General features: G+C 39.3%; 1 protein-coding gene across 1 annotated transcript in view; it reads left to right on the top strand.

The window, feature by feature from the left end:
• Positions 1 to 926: 926 nt before the first annotated feature.
• The window catches only part of LOC139953880 (uncharacterized), a 24,804-nt gene continuing 4,943 nt past the window's right edge, over positions 927 to 20,787 (top strand). The window contains exons 1-19 of the mRNA XM_071953471.1: positions 927 to 1,075; positions 2,200 to 2,433; positions 2,710 to 2,755; positions 3,346 to 3,470; positions 3,837 to 3,935; positions 5,028 to 5,151; positions 9,032 to 9,182; positions 9,714 to 9,887; positions 10,691 to 10,798; positions 11,699 to 12,192; positions 12,653 to 13,045; positions 14,176 to 14,338; positions 14,940 to 15,241; positions 15,874 to 15,969; positions 16,239 to 16,376; positions 17,302 to 17,415; positions 18,107 to 18,292; positions 19,075 to 19,371; positions 20,032 to 20,171. Coding sequence (XP_071809572.1) covers positions 2,321 to 2,433; positions 2,710 to 2,755; positions 3,346 to 3,470; positions 3,837 to 3,935; positions 5,028 to 5,151; positions 9,032 to 9,182; positions 9,714 to 9,887; positions 10,691 to 10,798; positions 11,699 to 12,192; positions 12,653 to 13,045; positions 14,176 to 14,338; positions 14,940 to 15,241; positions 15,874 to 15,969; positions 16,239 to 16,376; positions 17,302 to 17,415; positions 18,107 to 18,292; positions 19,075 to 19,371; positions 20,032 to 20,171 — 3,263 coding nt within the window. The 5' untranslated portion in view covers positions 927 to 1,075; positions 2,200 to 2,320. The remainder of the gene's footprint in view (positions 1,076 to 2,199; positions 2,434 to 2,709; positions 2,756 to 3,345; positions 3,471 to 3,836; positions 3,936 to 5,027; positions 5,152 to 9,031; positions 9,183 to 9,713; positions 9,888 to 10,690; positions 10,799 to 11,698; positions 12,193 to 12,652; positions 13,046 to 14,175; positions 14,339 to 14,939; positions 15,242 to 15,873; positions 15,970 to 16,238; positions 16,377 to 17,301; positions 17,416 to 18,106; positions 18,293 to 19,074; positions 19,372 to 20,031; positions 20,172 to 20,787) is intronic.

The following is a 20,787-nucleotide window of genomic DNA, read 5'->3' as shown; positions in this document are numbered from 1 at the left end:
TTCGACACCTCGAATTCTATACCTGAGGTCTCGAAATCAAATGCGTGGAAAAATACTTCTTTCTCGAAAACTACATCACTTCAGAGGGAGCTGTTTTTCACTATAACCTCTCCCCTAGAACTCGTTACAAAGTAATTGGTTTTATGCTAATAATTATTTTGAGTATTTACCAATAGTGTCCACTGCCTTGAATCTTTATTTTAAGAACGGTTACTACGTAAGGTATACTATGACCAATTTGATTGATTTAAATGCTTGGTAATCACCTTTAAAAGATACAAAAATACAAAAACCCTCCTCTTTTTGGAAAAACTCAGACGGTCAACTGGTATTCTACTTGGCCTTATTTTCATCAGACGTTGAAGGTCAATATAAATAAAGACCACCCAAATTTTATTGGGTTTGACTTTCAACCTCCCCCCCCCATCCAATAAATGTATACATATTACAGGAAACAAAACTGTATTTTTGTATGGCCCAATCCAAAGTTTGTTAAGAAGAAAGTGTTGATTGGCTGACTATAAGGTTCTTTCTTGTAGAGATAAAAAATAGTTTATGGGAGTACTCGGCACCCTATATCACTTCTTCCCTATCCTTTTTTAATATATATGTTTTTATTTATTTATTAGTCTTGATATGAATTTCAGCAAAGAGCAAGTTATTTGTTTGCAATTCAAAGACCTAGGAATGTAACACACAGATGACCTTTTAAAAAAAATATTTTTGTTGCGCCGCAAATTTAGCCCTCATGACCAGTTCACTTTTGTTACAAAATACAGTGACGAAATAAAGCAGCGGCTATTGTGCAAGCAAACAAGATTTTATTTTTGCATTATCTGGCCATGCTTACAGGATTGTTGGACGTCTCTAATGAGCTTTACCTCATGTTGTCACATAGTCTGGTACCCCAAAGTGATAAATAAAAACCGGATGTGTAATTTTTGGAGTGAGTCATATAAATTTGTGCGGCATTTTCCCCTTGATGTGCAGTTTTGCTTTAAACAGGTTATTGTGCATCAAAATCAGACCCTTTCATCAACTGTAATAACTGTCGAGAAAACAACACAACAAAATGGTAAGGATTTTTTGGTAATTGTTTTCAAAAACGAGTTTGACAAAATGGGATATTTCTCACACACGTTTTTTCTTGGAATTTTGATTTGATTGAAAGATCAACGAACTTGCTTTTTTGCAATTTACTGCTTCAATGTTCGTTGCTGTGATATTTATAATGGCTTCATAAATCATATTCATATCCAAAAATGTAAAGGCTCATTTACTCGTGATCTTAGAAGTCTTGGACTTTATTTATTAAATTATGTGATGAAGTTTTTGACTCAATGATTGGCTCTCATTTTTAATTTTGACAATGACAGTCTCCTCATCATTCAAATTCCCTGGCTCCTCTTATCTAAATCTAATATTGATTCTGTCACTGAAATCTGCACTTACAAATTACGATCACCATTCACTGCTTACTGTCATGACTGTGCAAACAACAAACAAGCGTCAAACTTCTGCACAGCTCGTAGCTGTGTAACACTGTAGTAGTGTGTAAGTAAGAATGCGTATCATATGGATTTTTTAAATGCACTCAATTCAAGCAAACATTCCCCACTAACTACTCATGAAAGAAGCGGTGGACTCCCTCTGCTTCTTGGCTCTACACCTATATCTCTCTTTCCAGTACAAACATTGGTTTACCGTATGATTATGAAATGCACAAATCAATAAAATGTCATTCAGTATTAACGAGATGACATTTAAAAATACCTCACATCATTGTGAAATCACATTCCATAAATATCCGTAATTTTGGCACGATTGCACAAAGCAATAATAACATTCATTATAAACTTATAATTTGTCTTATCTGACAATTTGTCTTTTTAATAATATTAAAAGAATAAGACAAATCGTCAGTACTATTTACCAGGTGATTTGTAATAACATCACACTTGACTTAGCAACTACGGTTGATTTTCATGTTTGCAACTTTTCCTTGGATCAGCTCTTTTTGTATTCTCTTTTTTGCCATTCATAATAAAACTTTAAAAAATTGTACAAAACCATTGGAAATATCTTTTTGGAGGGTGAAGTTGTACAGCTGCATGCGTTTAAAAGATCAATCTTAGCTCTTTGCGAAACTGGCCCCTAAGCAACGTTAGTCAAATCTTTGTTTTTAACTTTACCTTCTAGCTCTGTAAGGTTCACAAAGACATCACAGCTTCTGTGAAATCCTGGTAACCGACTGGCTAAAACATTACCGATCTCATCAACTTTCGAAAAAGAAAAATACCAGAAACTGCTGAAAGCAAAGATGATTGGCACGGCTGAAAATGGGAGCAACATCGTTTTCGTCATCGAAGGAACGGCTGGGATGGGAGCCTACTTCAAGGATCTGAAAGCAAACTACTTACATCCAGCACTTCTGTAAGTTCTTCTTTTAAGAGGCAACAAATTAGGCTTTTATTCATACGATAGAAAAAACGACATTATGCCCTCACAGGTACCCATTTACACCTGGGTGGAGAGAAGCAATTATTAAGTTAAATGTCTTGCTCAGTGACACAAGTGTCACGACTGGGACTCGAACCCACACTCTGCTGAACAGAGCACCAGAGCTTGAGTTTTGTGCTCTTATCCGCTCGGCCATGACACCCTACATGATCTTTCTTTAATCTTTTTGTTGTTCTACTTTCCTTTTAGACATTTCAATGGAGGCCCCCTCATTGAGAGTGATTTCAGCGGAGATGTGAGTACACACTTAATCCAGTCTAGTACCCTGCATACAGTAACAGCCTTGAACATTAAACTCTCATTATGTCAAAAAGTGACCAGACTAATACTATAGCTTTCCTGCATCAGTCTGTGTCCGAAACGACAACTTCGGCTAGTATGCGTCTGCCTATAGATGGATTGCAGTTTGCGTCATCGACCGCCATCCTTGATGTTTTAACAAGGGAAAAGTGTATGTGCTCCGCGTGCATTTTTCCCTTGTAACTACATCAAAGATGGCTGTCGATGACGCGTATTGTAATCCATCTATTCTTCAACACTGACAGACGTGCTAATCTAGTCGTAGCTCAAAGACTAAGTCGCCGTTTCGGACACTGCCTAAGATTAGTTAGTAGAATTGTTAGTACAAAAGTTATGGCCCAAGTTTAAAAACTGTTCCAACTATAGTTTTTACTTAACAGAGCTGTCATTGTTGTGACTGGTGCACCCTCATTTTTTGCTTAAATCAAATAAGTTTGGTAAGCAGTATTTTCTGCTAAACAGCTTCATGAATTTGGCCCGGCTCATTTTTGCTAAGTACAATATTATATTGATTTGACTTGACAGTATGGAGGTCCTTTGTATAGTCTGGTGATCTACAACACAGTAGATTGTTACCCATCTCCGGCCGTCTCCTGTATTTCACCAACCAGCAACGCATGGCAGCTTAATGCATGGATGGATCAAATTCAGTGAGTAGCTTTTTCTATTAATAAGAAAATTTTCAATTGCTGAATAAAAACATATCAGTCCAGGGGCCGATTTCACAAAGAGTTAGGACTAATCCTAACTTAGGACTAGTCCTAGGAGGTATACAAAATGTATGGCTAGTCCTAAGTTAGGACGAGAAATGCGTCCTAACTCGAGATAAGACTAGTCTTAACTCTTTGTGAAATCCACCCTAGCAATCTTTTGTCTTTTCCCCCCAAATATACTCACAAATGGGAACAATAGAAACTACAGATCGTTTTGTAGTCGCCTTATTTTATACCGGACACCACTATTTCAGCATTCTTATGACCCTGTGTTATACAACCATGTCTTGTTCACTTGGGCAGATTCATTGGTGGAGGAGGGGAGAGTGGAAGCTTGGTAGCTGAGGGACTCGGATCTGCGATGCAAATTTTTGATGATCTGAAATCAAGAAGGCATTCCAGGTAAGGAGAGGTCATTCATTGTTTCTTCTTTCTAACTAGGAATATAAAAAATAAAAAAAGTTTTCTAGATTGCTGGTTCGAACTCCACCATGACTCTGGTGCTTCTGTTCAGCAGAGTGTGGGCTTGAGTCCCATTTGTGACACTTGTGTCCTTAAAGGCAGTGGACACTATTGGTAATTGCTCAAAATAATTATTAGCATAAAACCTTACTTGGTAATGAGTAATGGAGAGCTGTTGGTAGTAAAAAACATTGTGAGAAACGGCTCCCTCTGAAGTATCATAATTTTCCACAAATTTGATTTTGAGACCTCAGATTTAGAATTTGAGGTCTCGAAATCAAGCATCTGAAAGCACACAACTTCGTGTGACAAGAGTGTTTTTTCTTTCATTACTATCTTGCGACTTTGACGACCAATTGAGCTAAAATTTTCACAGGCCTGTTATTTTAGACATTTGTTGAGATACACCAAGTGAGAAGACTGGGCTTTCACAATTACCAATAGTGTCCAGTGTCCTTAAGCAATTAAGCAAATTTTAGACAATTGATTTAAACCCACCTCAAAGCAGTGAGGGTTTTAAATTCGCAATTAAGAAATTTCGTCTACATTCACTAAGGTATGTAGAAAACCATTAATCCTATATCTCAAATATTGTTAAAGGAACATTACAGAAATGGTTGTGCTAACAAAACAGTTGCTGGCAGTTTAGGCACTTTATGTAATCCGCCATATACATAAACTGACAAACCTGTAGAAGTTTGAGATCGATTGACCATCTGGGTCACAAGAAAATAGTGAAAAACTGATTACACATTTTGCATGACATCAATGCAAAAAAATAAATGAACAAATTGCTCTCTGGACTGAGCGATAAACTCCAAGGCGAAATTAGATTATTTATTTTTAACATCAAATATGGCATTTCAGACAGAAATATTTCAAGGGATGTTTTCTACTATCATCATCATCAAGTTTATGTAAATCTGTGATCTTCATGATTTTGTATTTTTTCCCCCTACCAATTCTAAACGTTCCTTTAAAAAAAATTCTTTTGGTATTAATGTTGGGTTGTTTTCATTTCTTTTTAAACAGTCTTGTCAACTGTACATGCCAGTGCATCCTCGTTTGCAACTCGCCACCCTTCTCATTGCCGAGTATGGAAAGTGGGAATTACAACGGCTTCTCGTCAGAAGAACTCGTTTGTCTCATGTCCGAGGTTTGTAAACTCACTCTGTTTTCTTTTTCTGACAAACTATTGGTTTTTTAACTATTTAACCCCAGGCGAAACTCAGGCATTTGCAAAAAGAGTGTTTTTTTTTCTTTCTCATTATTGTCTTGCAACGATGACCAATTGAGCCCCAACTTAAAGACACCGGACACTATTGGTAATGGTAATTGTCAAAGACCGGTCTCCTCACTTGGTGTATCTCAACATTGTATGCATAACATAACAAGCCTGTGAAAATTTGAGCTCAGCTGGTCGTCGAAGTTGCGACATAATAATGACAGAAAAAACACCCTTCTCACACAAAGATGTGTGCATTCAGATTCAAATTCTAATTCTGAGGTCTCAAAATCAAATTTGTGGAAAATTACTTCTTATTCGAAAAACTGCTATACTTCAGAGGGAGCCTTTTCTCATAATGTTTTATACTATCAACAGCCCTCCATTGCTTTTTACCAAAGTTTTGATGTTAATATTATTTTGAGTAATTACCAATAGTATCCACTGCCTTTAAAGAGGTTTGTTATCTTATGCATAGTGTTTTTTTAATTTTTAAATTTTTTTATTAATTGGTTTATTGTAAAAAAAACAAAAAAACATTGCAGCCAAAGGCTGAATTACATGCAATTTACAAAGTAGAAAAATACAATATTAAAACTCAGGCAGTCTGAGACAAAATTTTACGAGAAAGCACACTTAGACTAACAGTCTAGCAGACTGCAGACCTGATACCTCTTAAGGAGGCAATGAAGTATTAGACGGCTCAGTGTCAGTTCCCAGAACTAGCTTCCCTTTTCGCTGCGTCACAAAAACAAAGGGAATTTCCCCTCCTCCAGTAATGGACATTACCAACTCAAAGGGGACTTCCCCCAGAAACACGATTCTCCAACTTCCGAGTGCCCAACATGGTTAATTAAAAGTTGACTATTTTGACTCAAACCCAGACTGGTCGACCATGGGTTGACTACCCTGGTTGACCATTTGGAACCACCCTCGAGCAAATGGTTTCTTCACTGCTCACGATAGTCTGTTCCATACTAACATGTGTTAAAGGCAGTGGACACTATTGGTAATTACTCAAAATAATTATCAGCATAAAACCTCACTTGGTAAGGAGTAATGGGGAGAGGTTGATAGTATAAAACATTGTGAGAAACGGCTCCCTGTGAAGTGACATTGTTTTCGAGAAAGAAGTAATTTCCCACGAATTTGATTTCGAGACCTCAAGTTTAGAATTTGAGGTCTCGAAATCAAGCATCTGAAAGCACACAACTTCGTGTGACAAGGGTGTTTTGTTTATTTCATTCATATCTCGCAACTTCGACGACCAATTGAGCTCAAATTTTCACAGGTTTGTTATTTTATGCATATGTTTAGATACACCAAGAGAGAAGAATGGTCTTTGACAATTACCAATAGTGTCCACTATTTTTAAGTGTAGAGGGGAACCAGTGAAACTATAGCAAAATTGACTGGGCTTCCAAATTAGTCATTCGAGTGAGTGCATCATGGTGCATAGACGTTGCTGGTTAATAGTCGCCTAAATGTGCGCAATCGAACTTGCTCTTAGTTGTCATTCAACCCCATTTGATCTCGGCTGCACTTCTGTCCATTGTTGCCCTTTAAAGCCATTATACACTTTTGGTACAGAAAAAAAAAAAAAGTTCACAGATTTACAAATAATTTACAGGGTTTACAGAAGGTAATGGCGAAAGTCTTCTCCTGAAATATTAGTCCATGAAATGCTTTACTTTTCGAGAAAACATTAAAACAATATCAATTCTCGATAGCGAGAAATAGGGATTTATTTTAAACATATGTCATGACACGGCGAAACGTGCAGAAACATGAGTGGGTTTTCCCGTTATTTTCTCCCGAATCCGATGACCGATTGAGGCTAAATTTTCACAGGTTTGTTATTTTATATATATAAGTTGTGATACACGAAGTGTGGGACTTGGGCAATACTGTTTACCGAAAGTGTATAATGGCTTTAAAGGGTTTGGGTACTTCTTGTAGGACACAAAACACAATGTCCACAGATTTACATTAAAGTTACACTGTTTGAAGATAATAGTAGTCGAAAGTTTACCTTAAAATATTACGTGCTGAGGTGCTGTAGTCATCGAGAAATGGATAAAAGAATTCAACGAAAATAATTTTTGTCTCAGGAGACAAAAATTATTTTAGCATGTACATTATATTTTTTGCTACTCTCCTGAAACATTGCTCTGTGATTTGCCCTTTTTTTTTTCAAAAACTTGACGACTTCTGAAACTGAAACGGAGACAAAAATTATTTTAGCATGTACATTATATTTTTTGCTACTCTCCTGAAACATTGCTCTGTGATTTGCCCTTTTTTTTCAAAAACTTGACGACTTCTGAAACTGAAACGGAGACAAAAATTATTTTAGCATGTACATTATATTTTTTGCTACTCTCCTGAAACATTGCTCTGTGATTTGCCCTTTTTTTTTCAAAAACTTGACGACTTCTGAAAGTGAAACGTATACAGGTACTTATGTTACATACATCCTCATTCACAGTGAGTAGGGATTCACATCATGGCCAAAAACCTGATTTACAAAAGGTAAAAAAAAAAAAAATTTTACAGCTTGTGAAGCATTGATGAAAAAAAGTTGAATTAGTTAAAGGGAAGGTACACGTTTGGTAATTACTCAAAACAAATATTAACTTAAAAACTGACTTGGTAACGAGCATTGGAGAGCTGTTGATAGTATAGACCATTGTGAGAAACGCCATCATTTTCTCCCAACTCTGATGACCAATTGAGCTCAAATTTTCACAGGCTTGTTATTTTATGCATATGTTTAGATACACCAAGTGAGAACACTGGTCTTTGACAATTACCAATAGTGTACTTTCCCTGTAACTTCCCAATTATGATCCGTAGGAAACATAATTTTTTGCTTGATTGGCCTTCAGTCACAACAATAGGTGTATAGGTGGTTGATGTCACAAGTTCAATGGAACATTGATTGAATGTACAGAGTGCTTTTCAGATTGCAGTCGGTAAATCAACAAATAGATTCGTATTATGTCACCTTACGGTATCAGTAATGTACGTGTACGTACTTCCTGTTAGAATTCCCGATAAACACACAACCCCGCGCTTTCATTTCCATTGATGCTTTACAACATCAACATCAAGGGATTTTTTTTTGTATGCATTATAAATGAATTGAAATTCCGCATTGACGCAACCGGCCACTCCAGTCAGAGCTGGCAACTCAACCTACGTCTGCAGAACATTTTCCTGATATTAAACCAATCACTCCACGCTCTGATGAACAAATTTCAAAATCTCCATGCTTTAAGTTAGTTCGATTTGCGGTAACACCATGTCACTTTGTGAATAGCTACTTGCCAGGTAGAATATTTCTGTTGAGAACTTGTCTTGCTTTATATTTAACAACCGCGGAGTAGATTTTCAGAATTTGGAAGACTTTTTCAATTCTGTAAAGAACTGTCCTGCTTTTGGTTCCCTGTTTACGGAAACTTTTTTCCTGACCGTCGAACGTGAATCTGGACGTCTCCTTGATTGTTGGACAAAATCGCCCTGCTTTTTGGACTAATTCACCCTGATGGATAAAATCACCCTTACTGCAAGACGCAAATGTTGGCAGTCTGTTTTTTGTAACTAACTCAACCACTACCAGTAGTCCATTATTCTCCTGAAGACGAGCAGAGTATACTGTTCGAAACGTCGAGACTGCACTGGTTCTTCTCAGAGCCACCACTCACGTAAAGGAGATTTACACATGGCTGTACCTGCAAGTTTACTATTTATTTACAGATTCTTCCAGTAGTTTCAGATCGTTTATCTTTTTATTTTTGTCTCTCTACAGCGAAATATCAAATTATCAATTGTCTCACCAAGAAAGCTTGCCGTACTGTACACCCTGTACGATAAAGCGTGCGGCGAGTTGCAGAAGACCATTAAGGAATACGCAGCGGATCCACGACACCTCGTCCTGCTCAGTGGATTTGAACTTATAGGTCAGTACAGAGGTCATGCCCGTGAGGTCATATTGGGTAGGTGAATATTTGATGCACAGGCTGTATACTCCCCACGGAGCCGAGATTTATTCCTTTATTCATTCATTTTTATTAAAAAGTCAACTGGCAGCACAAAGCTGATTTACATGTATGTGGCATTACAAGGTACAAATATTGATATCAAATGTACAGATAAAAGACATAAAAGTGCCCCACCACCAGTTTGGGGGTACATTTAAACAAAGATGGTATGAAGAATGATTTATGGCCCAGTGACCAGGGGTCGATTTCACACTAGTCCTAACTTAGGACTAGTCCTACGAGATATTAAAAACGTGTGGCTAGTCCTAAGTTAGGATGAGTAACTTGTCCTAAGTCGACATAAGACTAGTCTTAACTCTTTGTGAAATCCACCCCAGGGGAAATAATGTTGGAAGCGTTTTGAGATGCCCTTCGGGTGGGAAAAGTGCTATATAATAATAACTTATTATTATTATTATTGTTATTATTTCTTTCTTTTTTCATTTACAGAGAGGTCTCCAGGAGCTGAATTTACGTCCCATCTTCAGACGGCCGTCATTCCCGGGGTGCCCCCTACTCCGGCAGCTAACTCCGCCCTCGCCTCAACAGCCACCGGTACGACCCCGTCCACTGGTACTGCTGCACCTGGTGCCCTGCGATCGGTTGGAAGTCCGGCAACAATTGGTAGGTACTTCAGGCCTTATACTTCACGGAGGCAATGAAGGCAGTTGCCTTCATGCCCCCTGGCCATTGCCTTGGTGCCCTTGATATGCTCTGGAGCCCAGTAGAAATATACAATTTTCTCATAGGGTGCCCTTTACTAAGGAGAAAATGCCTTGGTGCCTTTTCCCTTTCAAAAAGAACCAGACAGGAATTTTTTCATTTTTTTTCATAAAACTCGAGAAAAGTACTGAGTATACAGTGCTAACACACATCGGTGTATATGGGTAAAACCATTGATATTCTATCCCCGATGCAAATTTAAAGTCATTGGACACTATTGGTAATTGTCAAAGACTAGCCTTCACAGTTGCTGTATCTCAACATATGCATAAAATAACAAACCTGTGAAAATTTGAGCCCAATCGGTCGTCGAAGTTGCGAGATAATGAAAGAAAATTCTAAATCTGAGGTCTCGAAATCAAATTAGTGGAAAATTACTTCCTTTTTTGAAAACTACGTTACTTCAGAGGGAGTCGTTTCTCACAATGTTTTATACTATCAACCTCTCCCCATTACTCATTACCAAGAAAGTTTTGTTGTTAATATTATTTTGAGTAATTTCCATGTTCCATAATGTTTTCTTCAAAAGTAAAGCATTTCATGGAGTAATATTTCAAGAGAAGTCTTTCACCATTACCTTCTGTAAACCCTGTAAGTTATTTGTAAAAATATGATTTTTTTTTTTTTTTTTTGTGATGCCGAAAGTGTATAATGGCTTTAACATCTATTTTATTACTGTTTATTGTTTTTCTTGTATCTTGCAGCAACTCAAGTGGTTCCAGGGAGAGGTACCCAACGAATGGCTGGAGGTTCCCCTGGGTTCAAGGTTCCTACAGCAAACATTCCCTCAAGTCATTCCATTGCGTCTCCAGGTAAAGTTCACTTACACAGGGATGTAATTTCTCCGTTTTTATCTGGAATTCTGTTTGTTTTGTCATAAAAGAAAACATATTCTGTTTTATTTTGCCACCCCCCCCCCAAACTCCTCCAAAAAAAACAACCCAAAAAACTTCTTTTTTTTTTTTTTTTAGATCAAATTCATACAAAAATGAAGATAAAAAACATATAACAACGCCCCCGGTTGCAGAGTTGGGCTTTTAAACCCAAATGTTAATATTGAGCTACATCAGTGCTCGCAAGTTTTGAGCTCACATGCTTTCGCACTTTGGCTCAGATGTCAGGTTTTTTTTCTCTACAGCCTTTCACATCCCTGCTAACAAGTATCTCCAGCTTGAAGTGCTTTTTCCTTTTTTTCTATTTGGGAGGGGCCGTTTAGAATATTAACAACTGGATTTACGCTTGTCAAACTACCAGAATTTACCCAATTCACCTGACGTCATCGTCAGAATAATCTTGGATGCGCCACGTTGGTGGGCAATGTCACTGTGTGTTATTCATTCAGGTGCGTGTTTTTTAGGCGACGCGGCGTTTCACGTTAACCTATATTGCCAACCAAATTGGTGAGCGTGGCACAGTTGCCGCGTGTGATGTGTGTGCAAGGGGTCAATAGTGAGAAATATTCCAGGGAAAACCCACGTAGTCGGATAAGGACTGATAACCTAGTTTGAACAGGGGGCCTAGAGGTGGAAGGTAAGGGTAGGTAGCACTACGCCAACTCCTGGGTGAAGAGAAGCATTTATGGTTTGAAGCATCATGCCACAGACCCTAGACACAATCTCTGGCATTGTCACTGATCTTGTAACCTTATCAGCCTGAATGTTTTTGTTTTATTTTTCTGTGTCAAAGTTCAAATTGTATTCTTTATTCCACAGCGTCTGTGAATCAAGCCCAAGTGTTAACCCCACAGCAACCTATGAGCCAATTTGGCTCCCCACAACCACAACAACAACAACAACAACAACAACAACAACAACAACAACAACAACAACAACAGCAGCAGCAGCAACAACAGCAACAACAACAGCAGCAACAGCAACAGCAACAGCAGCAACAACAACAGCAACAACAACAACAACAACAACAACAACAGCAGCTGCAGCAGCAACAACAACAGCAGCAGCAGCTTAAACAACAACAACAACAACAAAAATATCAACAGCAGCAATTACAACAACAACAGCAGCAGCAGCAGCAGCAGCAGCAGCAACAACAGTTTCAGCAGCAGAGCCAAGCTGCCGGCCAAGCTTTCGGGGGAGTGGGTCCCCGCCAGCAGTCAATTGGGAGTCAGCCAATCGGCAATCAGTCCATAGGAAGCCAGCCAATAAGCAATCAGCCCGCCACACAGATGATGCAGGGGGGTCAGCAGGTAAATAATACTTGGGGCCAATGTCTGCAATTAACACAACAAAATTCTCAGCTTAGCAATTTTGCTTTTAAAAAAATGGGTACCAGCTTAGTTGCCATTTGATGCACATTTTATTTGTGCCTGTTATCTTAAAAATGTCTGGTTAGCGATAAATAAATGTAAAAATAGAATTAGCCGCCAAGAGTTCACGATTGGTAAAGGATTGCTGTATAAATACATTATTTGGTTTGCGGTAAGACCATGTTTGTATCTTACTTGCCAGGTAGAGTTTGTTCTTAGAGAACTGTTTTTCTTTATTCTACTACCGCGGAGTAGATTTATCGGATGTTCAAGAAACTTCTCAATTCTGAAAAGAACTGTCCTGCTTTTTAACTACTACCCGGGCGGAAGGTATAGAAAATTGGCTGGGACTACTACTTCTCTTTAATCCGCTTCTGGCATCCCCCCCTTTGTGTTGCAGAAATCACAGCAGATTGGCAATGTTTCGTTTGTCAATTCGCCAATTCAACAACAACAGCAGCCGCAGCAAGCTCAAGTGGCGTTGACACAGATAGGCGGCAAGCAACTTACACCCGCGCAGACGAATGCTCTGAAGAACCTCAGACCCGAGCAGATTCAGCTGATCAGAGCACGCCAACAGAAACAACAACAGCAACAACAACAACAGCAGCAGCAGCAGCAGCAGCAGCAGCAACAACAGCAGCAGCAGCAACAACAGCAGCAGCAACAACAAAGTGCCGCGTTCAATCCGACGATTGCTTCAGCCGCAACTCCAAACTCGTCATCTGGTCTTCCTACGATGTCACAAGTCCAGCCCAACGTGACCGTGACTTACACCCAAGCTATTCCGCAAGTAAGAAACTCTCAAGTTCACCCCCAAACCCGCTCTCTATCTAGTGTCAAACATAAGAAGTGTTTATTAGTATATTATTTGGTCCACCCAAAATTCTACGGTCAACGTTCCTTCCAATATGCTTCACCTAAACTATTGAACTCTCTTCCCAACATTGTCAAAGACTGTAGCTCGCTAGAACAATTTAAATCTAAACTTAAAACCAATCTTTTTATTAGTAGAAGCACATAGAGACTCTGTTGTATTAAGCGCTATACAAGAACTTTGTCGTTGTGGTACCCGCTGCCAAAACATAGGATTCAAACTGCCTCTAGCTACCGGGCAACCTCAGTAGTCTAGTTGGTAAGACACTGCTCTAGAATTGCAAGGGTCGTGGGTTCGAATCCCACCCGAGTAACATGCCTGTGATATTTTTTTCACAGGAATCGGGGAAGTACTGAGTATACAGTGCTAACACACATCGTTGTATGGGTTAAAAAAAAAAAAAAAATACAAGGACTGCTTATTATTATTAACAGGGATGTGATTTCTTCGATGTAACCATATAATAACGCCCCAAATTACAGAGTAGGGCTTTTAAAACCAAAGATAAGTGTTTAAAGGCAGTGGACACTATTGGTAATTTCTCAAAATAATTATTAGAATAAAACCATACTTAGTTACGAGTAATGGGGAGAGGTTGATAGTATAAAACATTGTGAGAAACGCCTCCCTCTGAAGTAACGTAGTTTTCGAGAAAGAAGTAATTTTCCACGACTTTGATTTTGAGACCTCAGATTTAGAATTTGAGGTCTCAAAATCAAGCATCTGAAAGCACACAACTTCGTGTGACAAGGGTGTTTTTTCTTTCATTATTATCTCGCAACTTCGACGACCTATTGAGCTCAAAGTTTCACAGGTTTGTTATTTTATGCATTATTGAGATAAACAAAGAAAGAAGACTGGTCTTTGACAAAATACCAATAGTGTCTCGTGTCTTTAACATTGGGCTTCCTCCTGCTCGCAAGTTTTTGGAGCTCACATGCTTTCGCGCTTTGCGCTCAGAGTTAAGTTTTTTTCTCAACAGCCTATCACATCCCTGTATTAATGTTCTTCCACTCATGTCTTGGATTTTGTTTTGGTCCTTGCAGCCCAACCCTGCCGTGACTGTCTCCGGAGGTCAAATGATCCCGTCGGCGGCAATCAAGGCTGCTCAGGAGGCCATCATGAGAGCGGCGGCCACCCAGTCCCAACGATGGCCACGACAAGCTCAACCAGGACAAGGACCCAGTACACCTAATAACCCTATCAAAGGCAAGTCAAATATAAAGACACGAGACACTATTGGTAATTGTCAAAGATTAGCCTTCTCACTTGGTGTATCTCAACATATGCATAAAATAACAAACCTGTGAAAATTTGAGCTCAATCGGTCGTCGAAGTTGCGAGATAACTATGAAAGAAGAAAACACCATTGTCACATGAAGTTGTGTGCTTTCAGATGCTTGATTTGGAGACCTCAAATTCTAAATCTGAGGTCTCAAAATCAACTTCGTTGAGAATAACTTCTTTCTCGAAAATTATGTCACTTCAGAGGGAGTCATTTCTCACAATGTGTTATACTATCAACCTCTCCCCATTACTCGTTACCAAGTAAGGTTTTATGCTAATACTTATTTTGAGTAATTACCAATAGTGTCCACTGCCTTTTTAAACATGCGTTTGTAACATACACATACTACATGGCTAGTTTTATTTGATATTATTATTATTATTATCACCAACAAACTGACAACAAGATGAGGAGAGGAAGATGTCATTGATGGATGCATCTAAACTTGATATTGTCGTCCACGACAGACGTCTGCCAACTACTATTATTATTATTACAAATGTTTTGACTCACTTTGATCAGGTCAGCGAATGCCAGGGAAGGCAAGCATTCCAGGTATACCCGGCCCTACCATGTCCACCCCCTCCACTATTCCTCCAACCATGCTCGGCACAGCACCACAACCGCCGCACCAACAACAACAACAACAACAACAACAGCAGCAGCTTCAAGCTCAGTCGTCGTTAGATTCCCCGGCAGTCACCGGTATCCAGCAGACCCCACCTATTGGAGTGATTACACCGATGGTGAACCAACAGCAGCAACAGCAGCAGCAACAGCAGCAGCAACAACAGCAGCATCCTGGAATGTCTACTTCACACCTCGTGAGTTGATGTTCACTCATAGAAATAGAACCCAAACGCTGTCAGTGTTCCCTTTCTGTGTGTTCACTTCAGATGTTGTTTGTTTTTATTTCCATTTTTACAAGAGAACTCATTAAAGGAACACGTTGCCTTGGATCGGTCGAGTTGGTCTTTGAAAGGTGTTTGAAACTGTTTGTTATAAAATGCATATGGGTAGAAAGGTGTTTTAAGTAAAATACAATGATCCACACAAGTATGCTTCGAAATTGCACGGTTTTCCTTTTATGTCGCGAACTGACACAGTCAGCCATTTATGGGAGTCAAAAATTTGACCGTGTTTGTTGACGAGGTAAAAGGAAAACCACCCAATTTCCAGGCATGTTTGTGTGGATCATTATATTTTACTTTTACAACATCTTTCTACCCATATGCATTTTATAACAAAACGGTTTCAAATTATGTAGGCTTGGGTATCGTCCATCAGAAGCCTGGCCGGTAGAGCAGAAAGCACTACCTCCCCAACTCGCTCATAGTTGCAGTTCAGTTTTTTATTCTGTGATGGCTATTGTCAATAAACCTTTTATCTATCTATCTATCTATCTATCTATCTATCTATTTTCCCTATAAACATCTCTGGTTTTTCCGTTTTGCAGCCACTGGACACGATGCAGCCTCCGCAGATGGCCAGTGGGGTCCAGCCGACCCAGGTGGGAACCGTCGTATGGAGAGGACAATTGGAATGGCACGAGGTGAAAACCCGCTTAATTTATTAATAATAATAACAATAATAATAATAACTGTATTTATAAAGCGCCAAATTGCCAAAGTATACAAGGCGCTGTAGAAGGAGGGAAACAAGACAGAACAAAGCATACCAGTCTTAGATGGTACATGTCACATGGTCTTTTGGACCGATAACCTCAGTCTAGTAGTAAGCATAAGTTTGACAAGATTATTTTTCTGATTTAGTAGCTCTTTGAAATTGAGTCGTTACTAATTGTTTTCTTTTTCTCGACAGCGTCCGAAATCGGCTTCCTCGGATACCAAGATCACACGAACGCACACATGTCATGTGACCGTCGCTCCCGATAGCACGCTCAAAGTCGACAGTTGGCCCCCTAAGTTTGTCATGCAGTTGATACCTCAACACCTTCTGGTAAGCTATCATTTTTTGAATTTTTTATATCTGAGTGGTTTAAAGTTCTGATGGTTAAAGCCCGGTTCATACTTTCGCGAATGCGAATGCGAAGTGAATGTTGACGTCACAAATTTGCAACGAATAATTCGCAGCAGTTGAGCTGTCTTCAACTCCAAACAAAGTTGAGACATCAAATTCATGTCAAATTTGCTTCGCATTCGCAGGAAGTATGAACCAGACTTTAGTCATCAGAGTGTGGGTTTGAGTCTCGGTCGTAATACTTGTGTCCTTGAGCAAGATACTTTACTATAATTGCTTCTCTCCACCCAGGGGTATAACTGGGTAGCTGCGAGGCCCAAGGGAAAGGTTGATATTGTGTTAAAAAAAAACTTTGAAGTACTACGGTTGCCCATAACAGGTTGTATACTCCCCAGGGAGCTGAGATTAAAGGGATATTCATTGGCCCAATGGCCAGGGCACTAATGAAAAGCGCATTGGACACTACTGGTAATTTCTCAAAATAATTATTAGCATGAAACCTCACTTGGTAACGAGTAATGGAGAGAGGTTGATAGTATAAAACATTGTGTGAAACGGCTCCCTCTGAAGTGACTTTTTTTCCCAGAAAGAAGTAATTTTCCAGGAATTTGATTTTGATACCTCAGATTTAGAACTTGAGGTCTCGAAATCAAGCATCTGAAAGCACACAACTTCATGTGACAAGGGTGGTTTTTCTTGCATTATTATCTTGCAACTTCGATGACTAATTGAGCTCAAATTTTCACATGTTTGTGATTTTATACATATGTTGGGATACACCAAGTGAGAAGACTGGTCTTTGACAATTAGGAATAGTGTTCACTGTCTTTGAGACGGTTGTATTAAAATACGCTATAAGAATTTGTTATTATTGTAATTAGTATTATTTCTATTTTGTATGCAGCAATCACTGAGTGGTCTCCTACGCAGCTCACAGCAAGTCGGCTTCCAGTTCCCAGACCAAGGCAACGATCACGAGTCCATGAGGGCATTGATGAAGGTTATGCAGAACGGCTTTGTGAGTATAAGGTTTCACCCATTCTTGATCAGGTAGACATTAGGGTGTTGTGGTCGAGCTGATAAAAACACCGAACTCAAGCTTTGTTGTTTCTATTTAGCAGAGTGTGGGTTCGTGAGTTGTGACACTTGTAAAATGGGTACCTGTGAGGGCAGAGACGGTTCTTGTAATTGATTTAGCTGACTATGGACTGTGAAAGGGGTAATTCTGTATCAGCCCTAGGAGTAGGTGGCAACGGCCTCTGGAAAATATAATTGTAGCCCACACCTTAAAGACGCCTTCAGGCCTTGTGTGTCAGGCGACTTGCATAAAAAAAAAAAAAAAAAAAAAAAAACGCATGTTGCACAGGCTGTATACTCCCCAGGGAGCTGTGAAGGTTTTAGGAATAAGGTTTATCGCGATTCAGAACTGCAATGCGTTTTGGGTAGGCAGATGGGGCAGTTTGCTATGCGGTGAATGTTGTCATGCACGACTCACACACGCATCGCCTTTATCTTTGTGTGGGTTCAACAGCGCCCTCTCTTGATATGTTGCTATTCGCCATAAACCTTATGAGTTTAGACCCAGTGATCCAGGAGTAATAATGTTGGAAGCGCTTTGAAACTTCCTTCGGGTGTTAAAAGTGTGATATAAACACCGACTATCATTATTGTTATTATTATGTATGTTTGTTTGTTCCTTCCTCTACCAGGCTGGCTGTGTACACTTCCCGAGCGACGTTTCCTGTAACATCCGGGTCGTGATGTTGCTGTATTCCGCGCGTAAACACGCGTTCGTCGGCTTCATCCCCAACGACCAACAAGGGTTTGTCAATCAGTTTCGACTTATCGTCACAAAAAACAAGAAATTCCAAGCGGATAGGGCGAGGGGGCAGTTGGTGAGTCTTATTTAAAGACACTGGACACTATTGGTTATTGTCAAAGACTAGTCTTCTCACTTGCTGTATCTCAACATATGCATACAATAACAAACCTGTGAAAATTTGAGCTCAATCGGTCGTCGATGCTTGATTTCGGGACCTCAAATTCTAAATCTGAGGTCTCAAAATAAAATCAGTGGAAAATAACGTCTTTCTCTAAAACTACATTACTTCAGAGGGTGCCGTTTTTCACAATGTTTTATACTTTCAACAACTCCCCATGGCTTGTTACCAAGTAAGTTATTATGCTAATAATTATTTTGAGTAATTACCAATAGTGTCCACTGCCTTTAAAAGGGAAATATTAGGCTCAGAAGAGCTCTTTCCTAAACAATAATTTAGAACACCCTTACGGGTGAAGAACGCTTTTCTGAAAGATTCAAGAAGAGCTCCGCTAGTAACCACTTATGTTATGTCATAGTTGGGAGCTCCAAATTGTATAGCCTCTTTGTTGCAGCGTGGAGATGTAACAAAGTAAACTCCCACACATGACGTCAAAGTATTGTCATTTTGATGCGTGCCGTCAACGGCAGAAGTGTTTCTAGGTTTTCAAAACCTTGAGGTTGGGGCCTGATTTGTTAATCAATAATTATGAAAATTTGAGAAGTGTACAAATATCAAAACTACATTTAAATGATGAACAAACACATAACAAACAAGTTTAAATGGCATCCCTGTCAAAAACAAATTCGCTCATGTACTTCTTTAATAATCTCAAAATCGTTTGTTGAAAACTGAAGGGACAGCCTGGTGCAGGCCCAAGCGCTCAACTTCAAGGTCGGCAGTTCCCAACACCTGGAACCCCACAACAACAACAACAAAATCAACAACAACAACAACAACAGCAGCAGCAGGTTGGATTGTCATCGATCTCCAACATGCCCGGCTCGACGACCAATATCACCACTCTAGGGATGCCGAACACGGCGTCTAGCACCACAACGCTAGGGGGACTGGGCTCATTGGGGACGGCGACTGGGACGGTGACCAATCAGATGCAAGCAGCCGCCGCGGTAACGCAACGAGCACAGCAACAGGTGAGTGATTTCATCGGTTGATTTTGGTTGTGACAATTAACAATAATCATAATTGCAATTACACCCAGCTATATACTTCAAGCCTCAGTGCCGTGCCAATGAAGCATCAAAATTACATCTCAGTGAGACGAAAATCATTTTAGCATGTAAAACGTGTTTATCAGTTATGGTTTTTATACGGCTATATATGATTGACAAACTAAAACTTAGACAAAAATTTTTTTTTTAACATTGACCAGGTGTCCATAAAAGAGAGCTTTTTTAATTCTTGAGTTGAATTCCAAATTATTTTCTTTCTATAAACCAAACTCAAGCTCAGTGCCCAATTTCATAAAGCCTGTAAGCACACAAATTTTCTTAGCATGACATTTCTTCCTTGATAAAAACAGGCTTACCAACCAAATATCCACGTGATTTTTGGGATAAGTAAACAATAGCTGAATACAAGCAACAAGCAATATGCAAAAATTAAAAATTTGTTGGTAATCTTGTCTTTATCAAGGAAGAACTTTCATGCTAAGCAAATTTGGAGATACACCAAGTGAGAAGACTGGTCTTTGACAATTACCAACGGTATCAAGTGTTTTTAAAGGTGACCAAAAATAAGAGCTTTTTGAATTCTAGAGTTGAGTTCTAAATTTTGTTTTGCTTTTTATGAAGCGGTTATTGGAGTTGAAGAAAAGGGATATTTTAAAACAACAGCAGCACCTGCAGTACGTCCAGAAGATGAAGCAACAACAACAACAACAGCAGCAGCAGCAGCAGTTGCAACAGCAACAACTCCAACAGCAACAACAGAGGTACTTCATTTTCAAAATCAGCTTCTTATATTACCCAACTTCTGTCCTTTGTCTAAAAACGTGGAAAGTATTTACTTAGCAAGTTTATGCAATTTCGAGACCTTAGATTTAGAATTTGAAGTCTCGAAATCAAGCATGTGAAAGCACCCAATTTCGTGTGACAAGGGTGTGAAATTTACTTCTTTCTCGCAAACTACTCCACTTCAGAGAGAGCCGTTTCTCACACTGTTTTATACTACCAGCAACAGCAACAACTTCAACAGCAACAAGAGAGGTACTTGCTTTTCAACTTTTGCAGAGAGATCATTCTCGTTATATGGCCTCAAAATGTGGAATAAGCTTCCTACACAGATCAGAAATGCCAGCTCACTCGCCTCATTCACGCAATCCTTAAAGCTCATCTGCATGTCCCAGCAGGCTTACTAACCATTCATAAATACGCTATTCCTATTGGTTGAGAGCGGGTCACGTGGGGGTGTTTAAACGGCTGATAAAGACACAGCTAGACCTGTTTAAGACCGGCTGGCTTTGTGTGTTGGGCACGCAAGCTCATGTATGCCAACTTATGTACGCGTAATGTAAACTTAACAAGTTTATGCAATAAACTATGAAACCA

Source organism: Asterias amurensis, chromosome 22, assembly GCF_032118995.1.
Source record: "Asterias amurensis chromosome 22, ASM3211899v1".
Lineage (NCBI taxonomy): Eukaryota > Metazoa > Echinodermata > Asteroidea > Forcipulatida > Asteriidae > Asterias > Asterias amurensis.
Note: the sequence above shows the minus strand (reverse complement) of the source record. Positions and strands in the feature narration are given on the sequence as shown.